The 10,493-nt window shown below is 50.5% G+C and overlaps 1 protein-coding gene across 1 annotated transcript; it reads left to right on the top strand.

Annotated features, from left to right (window-relative positions):
* Window positions 1-6,179: 6,179 nt before the first annotated feature.
* LOC123161492 (protein GOS9) lies at window positions 6,180-7,203 on the top strand. The gene is made up of 3 exons (XM_044579320.1): window positions 6,180-6,318; window positions 6,465-6,689; window positions 6,777-7,203. Exons 1-3 carry the CDS (start codon window positions 6,316-6,318, stop codon window positions 7,026-7,028), a joined length of 480 nt encoding a protein of 159 aa, XP_044435255.1. The 5' UTR covers window positions 6,180-6,315; the 3' UTR covers window positions 7,029-7,203.
* The last annotated feature ends 3,290 nt before the right edge of the window (window positions 7,204-10,493 follow it).

The raw sequence follows: 10,493 nt of genomic DNA, 5'->3' as shown, positions 1-10,493 counted from the left end.
CCCCGTCCACACACGTCGCGTCCTCGTCCCCACACGTCGCGTCGTCTTATTTTTTTTCGTCCAGCCGACGCCACGTCGCCACGAGTACGTCGCTCGTCACGTCGCGTTGTTTTTTTTTTTCTAGGGTCGTCGTCGTACGTACGCGGACGGATGCGTCTACGGGGTAGACGGCGTAGAGCCCCGTCGCGCGGGTACAGCCCCGTCGCGCGGGCGGGTACAGCCCCGTCGCGCGGGCGGCGGCTTTTTATGTGCTGGGACGATCCTACCCTTTTTTATGAAGGGGTATGGAACGATCTCAGCCGTTGTTGTGTTTAGGGGGGTTGTACCGAAGAAGAAGTGTTTGATATTTGCAATATTGCATCTTTGAATTACATGACATACGAAGTTCGAGAGAATAAAAGGCTGTATGTTCAATATTTTGGATACCGGTCATGAAAAGATGCACCATTCTATTCGATCAACAGGCTTTGATGTGTCATCAGCAACTCTATTGCAAGTCTCCAGTGTCGGACTATTGTTACCGCCATTTGTCTCTGGGGACAGCTCCCAGATGCAACAAGCCCCTGATATCGCTAACAACCTTAGAGTGCTCAGTCATCTTGGAATCAGTGGAAGTGTCAAGCTTACAGCTTTTCTTTGAATTGACACCGGATAGCTAGGCTCGCGTGACTTGTTCTGGTGCTTCCTTGTCCGCAGATATTAATTCATTAGTAACTTCCGCGTGTCATCAGAAGCCAGTTAAGTTTTACTCCCTCTGTTCCTAAATATTTGTTTTTCTAGAGATTTTAAATAGACTACCACATACGGATGTATATATACATATTTTAGAGTATAGATTCACTTATTTTGCTTCGTATATAGTCACTTGTTGAAATCTTTAAAAAAACAAATATTTAGGAACGGAGGGAGTATGTTTCAAAGAAGGCGGTCCATTTGGAGGGTTGACATTGTCGACTGAGGGCATCTCCAGCCGCGCCCCCAGGAAGGCCTCCCCAGGCGATTTTTTCGCGCCGGCGTCGAAAAAACGGCCCAGTCGTGCCCCCAGGAGTCCGATTTTTGCCGGCTTGGGCCGAAAACAGCGCCGGCGGACCCAGCCTGAACCCGGCGCGCTGGGGGGCGCCCGGGGGCGTCGGGGCGAGCTGTTTTGGCGCGAAAAAGACGCGGACCAGCCGCGTCAGCGACTCAGCGCCTCGTCTTCCCCCAACGGCCTCGGTTCCCGCGGGGAATCAATGGCAAGGCTGCCGCCGGTCAGCCTTGCCGTTGATTCCTCACTCGCAGCGCCGGCATCGTCATCAACGAGGGCGGCCGGCGCGCCTCCTCTTCGTCGGCTCCTCCGTGCTTCGTTAAGCCAAAGACGGAGCTGGGGCTGGCGCCGGTGAAGACGGAGCCGGGGCTGGCGCCGGTGAAGACGGAGCCGGGGCTGGCGCCGGTGAAGGCGGAGTTCGACGACGACGACGCGGCCCTAGAATGGGCGCGCCAGGACTCCATTGCGATGGAGAAGGCGCGCCGGGAGAAGGTGACGGAGCGCCAGCGCGCCGCCCTGCGCCGCTTCGAGGAGCGCCGACGCGGCCGCGATGAAGACGGGGTCGTCGTCCTATGCGGCAGCGACGACAACGACGACGACGCGCCGCCGCCAGTCCGCCATGGCGACGCCGGGTCCAGCAGGGGCGCCCGCGTCAAGGAGGAGAAGGCCGCCGACGACGATGGCGGCGACGACTTCAGCCCCTTTCTTTTTTAGATTAGGTTAATGTAACGAAAATGCGCGAATTTCACCGAAATTTGCCATGTTTAGCCGAAATTTAACTACTTTTATCATAACTTCGCCGAACAGCCCTTCTTTTTTTTAATACGCGTTTGGGGGCGGCCGTGAGGGCCGACGGCTGGAGACCGACTCGCCCCCAGGACCATTTTTTGCGCCGGCTCACCCCCAGGCGGCGCTTTTAGACGCCCCCTAGGGGGCCAACGGCTGGAGATGCCCTGAAGCACTACCATTGCTCAACGAAGCTGTGGGAGTGCCGAGGATTTCCATCTTGTCAACCATGGACGAATTGTATACCACTTGGCGGTGAACCAGAGGGGTCGGCAGAGCTGATGACGAGATCCCTACTTCCCCTATCACGTGCTCCTGTTCCAATAATTTATCTTCTGGCACAACTGCTCAAAATAAGGTCTAAACTTGTGTCTTCTCTAAAAATACAAACTTTCGTAGGTTCATGGGCATTTTGGGAAACTGAAATATAAGAGGAAATGAGAAACACTCCATACTATGAGGGCACTTCAAGGCGGATCCATAAACCTCCCGCAACCATCCGGACCGTGTTGTCCGGACCGTGGAAGTCATCCAAGCCGACATGTATTGGTCCGCGGAACGGTCCAAACACGATTTCTCCTGCAAACCAAAGATAAACGTGGGTCAGGTTTGCGGGAGTCCGGACCGATCCCAAGCCCGCTTTCTGACTGCCTTGGCCCACCAAAAACCACTCCACCCTCCCGCGCGCGCTCCCTGCCGGCACCAGCTGCCCACATTCATGCCGCTGTAGAGCGCGCCACTCAACATTGAAGACGGCTCAGGGTGGATGCGACCTCTCACTGCCTCCGCCATCGAAGCGGCACGTCGACCGAGGGCACCGCCAGTGACACGTCTCCGGTGTCCGCACCTGTTCAATGTCGGAGACGCGTGACTGGACGGGACGAGACGGATATCTACCGCGCCCGTTCAATGTCGTTTTTCATCCGTCTGCCGCCATTAAGCAGGCTCACCGGCCGAGAAATCCACTCTGGCACCGCACATTGACGCACCCGGAGGTTTGGCCCCACTGGAATCCGCTATATAAAATTGGCCACACCCGGCTAACTCCACACCACAACTAGGGTGGATTAACGAGCTGCTCGACTCATTAAGCTCGTGCTCGTTAAGACTCAGATCGTTAAGATTAACGAGCAAAAAACCTTGCTCGGCTCGATTCATTTGAAGCTCGTTAAGCTCGTGTGCGTTCGTTAACAGATTCTGATGTGTTTACGGTCTACAAGATGAGTGTTTAGATGTGGTTTTTAAGAAGAAAGATGGTGCCTACAAAGGAGAATGCACTAGTTTGTTGTCTCCTATGTAGATTAGACTGAATAGATGGGATGAGGTGCTACCAAAATTTTATCACGTAAGATGAAAATATGTGTTGTGTTGTTTGTAACGAGCTACTCGTGAAACTCGTTAGCTCGTTCATTAACCTCGTTAAGCTTAACGAGATGAAATCGATGATTGGCTCTGTTCATTAAGAAGCGAGCCACGAGCTTACCGAGCCGGATTATCAAGTGCCCATTAAGCTCACGAGCTACAAACTTTTGGTCTAGCCCTGACCAGAACACCAGCCCCTCCACATCCTCCTCCCTTGCACCGCATCTGTCATGACCGCCAGCAGGAAAGCACCATTGGACAGTCTGCCGCCAGAGATGAAGCACGCGGTGGCCGCCCTTGCCGCCGCCTGGCATAGCCATTGTGCCATGCAAATCGAGGCCGGCTTGACGGCCAGCTTGCTCGAGGTCTCCGGCGACGAGGACGACACCACGATGGAGACGGGCTCCGACGACTCCGCCCTGGCGCCCTCGCCTTTTGTGCACACCGGCTTCCCATGGAGCAGTCACAGGCGCAGTTCAACGCCGCCATGATGGAGGTGCAGCCTACGGCGGCGTCTTTGTCCGTGTTCAAGCAGGCGCAGGAGGAACAGCGGTACAACTTGTTCCTCCTGGAGCAACACCGGCTGGTGGCGGGCCAGATCTATGGCGAGCGTGCGAGCGAGGAGGCCGTGGCAGCCATGACCGCGGCGAACTAAAATTCCGTCGGGGAGCAGCATGCCATCTACCATGTTGTCCGAGCTCAAGCCGCCGCTTGGCAGGAAGCGGCAGCAGCAGAGGCGTAGTTGCAGGTGATCGTGGAGGAGAACATAGCTAGCTGCGCCTCCTACGCGCCGCCGACGAACCATCAGACGGCCCGGTGGGATGACGACAGCAAAGGCGCCACCATTTCCCTCGTGGAACTCACGTCCATCGGTGACGGACCACAAGAGGCAGCGGGGCCTGGTATACCATGTGGGCCGATCCGTCTCCCGTGTTCTACTCTTCCTCACTGGAGACCGCACCTTCACTTCGTTGGTCTTATGCATGACAATAAATGTTATGCTACTATGTGTCATGCATGACAATAAATAAGATGATATATGATACTATCTTGATCATAATTTACGATATTATGCATTATGGAGATAGTATCATATGCATGATACTAATACATGATACTCCCCACTATGAATAACCTAATGCCACAGCCCCACGGCTGCTACCATCCCCTCCGTTGACACAAATTGGTCAATGCTACAGATTTAAGGGGCGGCGCTAGGTCAAATGAGTGTGCTTGCATGAAACAGGCCACGCTTTCATGAAAGTCTTCACTAGGAAATACATAAATAAAAATACGAGAAAAATATCTCGAAACGAAAGGTTTTCTTTTGGGTGCGACATGAAGGTAAGGCCCGGCAGTAGCTACGTAGTGTGGTTTCAAATTTAGGCCCCACCGCGAATCAACCTGTGGTTGAGATGGTTAGGTGGACAGTGGTATCCCCAGCTCATCAGGGTTCAAATCCTGGTGCTCGCATTTTTCCTGGATTTATTTCAGAATTTCTAGCGATACGCTTTCAGTGGGTGGAGACGTTCCCGTCGACTACAAGGCGCATATGGTGACTTCGTAAAATCTCAAGATGATATGCCGGCTCAATCTCTCAGAGGTGCTCATAGGGGTAGGATGTGCGTGTGTGCGTTCATAGGGGTAGTGGCGAAGGCAGAAATTTTGTGAAGCCTGGGCGAACTTGCTCGTAAATGTCTGATTTTGAAATCGCCTAAATAACTGACGTTTGAATACACATGATATAACATAGCGCCAAACTTCTGAATGACTAATCGACATTAATAATGAAGTAAAATACAAGTATAATTTTGAAGTGAAATAAAATATCAACATCCATTTTTGTAGACGTAAATAACGTTGTGACTTGACAACAGAAGTCACAGAACTAGGCCATGCATAGAACCAAACTCATATTGCTAGAGATATCGTCCAAGCAACATAGAAGACAATATAATGTAAAACATGGGTTTGTAATTCACATAAATTAAGTGGTGTGATTGGTGAATATATTCAAAATAGAGAGCTTGCAAGAATATAGATTATCAGTCGAAACATATTAATAGTGTGCTAAAGAAAATCACAAGGCAAATGCCCTTTCCCTTTTTGATTGCAGTAAAAATTTCAAATAACATCCTTATCGTCAACTATCTAAAAAAAGATTCTAAATCAAACAGTAGGATCAGGAAGTCGTGATCGTTCTCAATGGATAATTTCCCGTACACTGTCCTCAAAATTAAAGCCCTAAGTGTCTATGAACCGGATGGCCAGATTTGTTTGCAATTTTTACCTAATCACAAAGAAGAAGACAAGTAGTCTAGGAGCCAGTCGCTTCCCCGCCGCCGCCGGCACGCCCAGCCTCGCTTCTTGCCGCTAGTCTGTCTCAGCGTCCGCGATGGCGGTTGGGCGTCCGCTCCACTCCCAACCGGGTGCGGCAAAGACGAACAACCGAACAGGCAGGTGGAGGCGTGGAGCGCTCGTTGTCGAGTAAACCACATTCGTTTCTCTCGCTCGGCTCTTCCTATTTCCTAGGTCCAGGTGCTTACACGAAGCCCAACACTGAACGTAGCCCAACACAGTTTTGCCCGGGAAACCATAACCGTCGGTGTGGATTTTGCCAGCTGTGACAGGACGTCCTACGGCGTCGCGCATGCAGCGAGCCCGGGCAAGTGCCCAGAGTCGCCGGGAGCTCCCTCCGCCCTAGGGTGAGTGTATGCGCGTTTATATGAACGTTTGCGTGTTCTCAAAAAAAAATGAGTGTTTGCGTCTGTAACGTGTTTAAAAAAATTAGGCCCCACCATTTTGGAGGCTAGTATGTAGTTTTTCTTTTTTCGGGTTGAGGCTAACTATTAGTTTTTTTAGGGAGTACTTAGTTAATTAAGCAACGTGACAAAAACGTCAGAGTCGGCACTAAATTCTTTGTCCAACAAATTAAACTGCACACTAAATCCTCATAAATCGAAGTAGCCGCGAGCAGGATACACATGCAAGCATGAGTCGGAGGAGGCGTGGAGGCTGCGCGTCCGCCCAAACCAACTACTACTCTCCTGTTTTTCGTTGCATATAAAATTCACTCAAGTGCTGCCTGATCAGCTCAACTCTCTATTGGTGCTTCGTTGTGCGGCCGCGCGAGAGCTACCGAAATGGTCTGTCCTAGTCCTGGCTACTCTCTCATGCGTGAGCTGAGCTCCATGCTGTGTTCCGTTTAAAGATAAAAAAGCAAGCTCCATGTTGTGCTATCTATCTTCACAGGAGGACTCATGGCGGCTGGTCGTTTTGTATGTGCGTGCAGAGCCAGAGCCAGAGCCCGAGCCCGGTGGAGAAGCTGGGGACGTGGGGCGGCGATGACGGGGTCGCCCACGACATCACGGTGGCGCCGCAACGGCTGGAGAGCATCACCATCCGCTGGGGCAAGGTCCTCGACTCCGTCGGCTTCACCTACATGGACAAGGACAAGCAGCTGCACACCGCCGGGCCCTGGGGCGGCGCCGGAGGGGAAAAGGAAGACCCGGACACGGTGAGCGAGCGATCCAGGGCACTTCTTGTCACTCCTGTTTCTTTTCTTGGTCTGATACACATACTTGTATGTATGTACGTCGTGCAGATCACCCTGGGGCCGTCGGAGTACATAACTCAAGTCGACTGGTCGGTGGGTCCGTTCAAGCTCAAGGAGATCGAGCACTGCATCACCTCCATCAAGTTTGTGACCAACCAGGCCACCTACGGCCCGTTCGGGCACGCGGTGGACAGCACGCACTACAGCCTGCCCGTGCTCAACAACGGCAGCGTCGTCGGCATGTTCGGCCGCGCCGGAGACTACCTCCACGCCATCGGCTTCTATGTCCCCCCCTTCTAATTTACAACTACCCATGTCTGCTATCAGAGATGAGTCTGGCATCTAAAAAAAGTGTTGCCCCCCGCTTTATATTATAAAGCAACGATGATCTCGCATCTCGAGTTCCCATGTTCATTGGTCCCATCCATTGTTCAGCATGTAAATTGGACCAGAATACATCTTATATTTTGAGATAGAGAGAGTACTAGTTGCTTCGACAAATCGGGCACCTGTCCCTGACGTTTTGATATTGGGGAGTGCTTCGGTACAACCCCCCTAAAACGTATAGTGGATAGTATGGTAATTTCACATTAGGTATAGGAATACCCACCCGACGCCGTACGTCCGCGCGCGACGGCATACGCCCGCATACGCTGCACCCGTCGCTGTACGTACGCCCGCCCGCGTACCCGCACCCGTCGCCGTACGTCGCAGTCGTACGCCCGCACGTCTCGACGTTGGCGTCGACAGTTGTTCGAGGGAAAAAAAAGACACAACCCAGAACCCTAACGCATCCACGCCGTCTCCACGTCGGCCCCCGTCTGCGCTAAGTCGCCATCGCCCGGGTCGCCGCCCAAACAGGCCGCCGCGTGTGCCCCGGCGCCGTTACCACTGCCGCCGCGCCTGCCCAGGCTCCGTTGCCGCTGCCGCCGCGTTCCATTCCCGTCGCCCAGATGGCCGCCCACCCACGATCTACGTCGCCGCCTCCCTCCGCACAGTACGCCTGCTACGACCAGCCGTCGTCCTCACGCCGTCGACACCTGCCTCCGCCGGCCAGCAACGTCAGGCCGTCATCGGAAGAAATGGATCCGGCTGAAATCCTGGCCGCCGTGCAAGAGGTTGGTTAGAGACAACATTGTGCTTGATGAAATAATTGTTTTAGGGATGATGTTACACGGTGTTTGATTGATCGTACAATTTTTTTTAACTATGTATAGTTAGAGGAGGAGGGCGATTATGATGGCAATGATTACGACGAGGACAACGAAACCTCGTCACGGAATATGGATGAACCTGCTGAGGAGAACTACATGAGTTTGGATGAATCTTATAGTGGTAATGTAAGTGTGATCAAGGTTGATAAAAACAATAAATATGGTAGACCACACGGAAATTTTCATAATTTTTTGCATCATGCAGCGACATGGCGATGATGATGATGATATGGATATAGATGATTCATTTGCCGAAAGTGCACACCGGGTATGTCATAAATAAAATCAGAGAAGAAATGACATAATAACCATATTAGCGCTTACATGTTTTTTTTGCAATGCGGGCAGATGGACGAGGACGGGGACTTTGTGAGGAATATTGTGGACGATGAAAGTGACAAATCGCACGTTGATCCATCTCATGATGACAGCTCCAGCAAAGTAAGTTTTCAAACTTACATAACTACATTATTACATATTAAAATAATAACTGACTGACATAAATGGTTTAATGCATTAATTTACAGGGAGATGTAGATGGTACAAGCGGGAATGATGAGTATGTTGGTGATGATCTGTTTAATTTTGACATCGGATTTGATGAATATCAGCAAGAATTATTGGACATGCATTGGAAGGTCATGAGGAAGACGTTCAAGTCACTAGGAGAGGCTTACATTTTCTATAACCAGTATGCTTACGAGCGTGGTTTCAGCGTAAGAAAGGACTCACTGAAATATTCGAAAGGTCCTGAGGGAACTAAGCGCTTGAGAAAGTATCGGTGTGCGAGAGCTGGGAAACGACAGGCAAAACTTTGTACAATGGAAGGCAGGACCCGCAGACTGAGAGGGGAGACTCGTTGCTTCTGCGATGCGCATATAACTTTGAAACTTGATAAAGAGCGTGACGTTTGGTATGTCAGCAGTTTCAATGATGATCACAGTCACGTTCTAGCTAGACCGGATGAAGTCACGTTTCTTCGGTCTCATAATCAGATAAAAGAATATCAGAAAGCTGAGATCTTAACCATGGCAGGTGCTGGAATCAGGAAACATATGATTTATGATCAACTCGTCAGTAGGTACGGGTCATATGCAAAGGCTGGTTTTGGGAGGAAAAACCTTTATAACATGTGTTATAGAGAAAAAATGAAATTGCTTGCACAAGGTGATGCAGACACTGCCATTGGGATCATGATGACCAGAAAAGAGAGAGATCCAGATTTCTTCTTTGAGCACACCGTCGATGATGAAGGAAGGATGAAAAACATATTCTGGTGTGATTCTCAATCACGTCGAGACTATGTTGACTACGGTGATGTGACAGTCTTCGACAACACATACAGAATGAATAGGTATGGCATGCCATTTATACCTTTTGTCGGTCTGAACAACCACCGTTGCACCACGGTATTCGGTTGTGCTCTTGTGTCTGACGAGACAGAGGATACATATGTCTGGCTGCTTCAGACATTTTTGAGGGCTCATTGTCAGAAGAGGCCCAGGTCCGTAATTACTGATGGAGATGCAACTATGATTAAGGCCATAAGAAAGGTACTTTCGGAGGTTTGGCATCGTCTTTGCTCGTGGCATATTGAGAAGAACATGCAGAAACACCTTCATCATAAGTCTCTAAAGGAGTTCAGGTCTCTACTTTATTATGCTACTTCAAAGAAGGTATTTGAGGAGAGATGGGCAGCGTTTTGCGCCAAATGGCAGTCGGAGAAAACAAAAACATGGTTACGTAGGATGTACAAGAAGAAAAGGCTTTGGGCTGCATCATATCTGTCGGGTGGGTTTTTCTTAGGTATGCGAAGTAACCAGCGAAGTGAGAGTCTGAATTCATGCCTTCACTTGCATCTAGACTCCGGTATGACTATTGTTGATATGATTGTGCACTATGAGAACTGCATAGTTCGTCTTCGTGAGAGCGAGGCGCATGACGATTACACAAACTCACAGACAGTTCCAGTACCAGTATTGGACGAGTGTAAAGATATTGAGAAATCAGCTACCCGTGAGTTCACTGCGGCAAACTTTTATATCTTGCAGGAAGATATGAAGAAGGCACGGGAGCTTGAGGTCCTTGAGAGACTGAGAGGAGCAGACACTCACAGATTCATACTGACATGGAAGGAAAATAGGGATATCAGATTCACTGTGGAGTACACCCCAGGTAACTCCGAAGAAACTGTGAGGTGCAGTTGCAGAAGCATGTATCGCAAAGGACTTCCTTGCAAACATATTCTTCATGTTCTGATTCAGCTACGCTTACGTGAGATACCTAAGTGTTTAGTGCTGCGAAGGTTGAGCCAAGTTGCAAGGGGTGGACTTCCCGTGAAGCGCACTAGCGATCTGTTTGCGTGGGGATGGGCAGGTGCAGGTGACAGAGCTAGGTACAGTGAGTTGACTATCTTATCTGCTGAAGCAACTCATAAAGCATGTCATAAACCATTTTTATTCGACAAGTTGAAGGCGGCTCTGAGGGACATAATAGATAATGATTACACTGAGGAGGATGAGCCTGGTGCGGGGGTACAGTTTGTGAACGA

This window comes from Triticum aestivum, chromosome 7B (genome assembly GCF_018294505.1).
Source record: "Triticum aestivum cultivar Chinese Spring chromosome 7B, IWGSC CS RefSeq v2.1, whole genome shotgun sequence".
Taxonomy (NCBI): domain Eukaryota; kingdom Viridiplantae; phylum Streptophyta; class Magnoliopsida; order Poales; family Poaceae; genus Triticum; species Triticum aestivum.
The sequence above is the reverse complement of the archived record's forward strand: the minus strand, read 5'-3'. Positions and strand labels throughout refer to the sequence as shown.

Excerpts from the sequence above, each read along its gene's own strand:
- LOC123161492 (XM_044579320.1), top strand. Across the intron at positions 6,690-6,776 it reads AAAAGGAAGACCCGGACACG|ATCACCCTGGGGCCGTCGGA; the intron begins GTGAGCGAGCGA and ends TACGTCGTGCAG.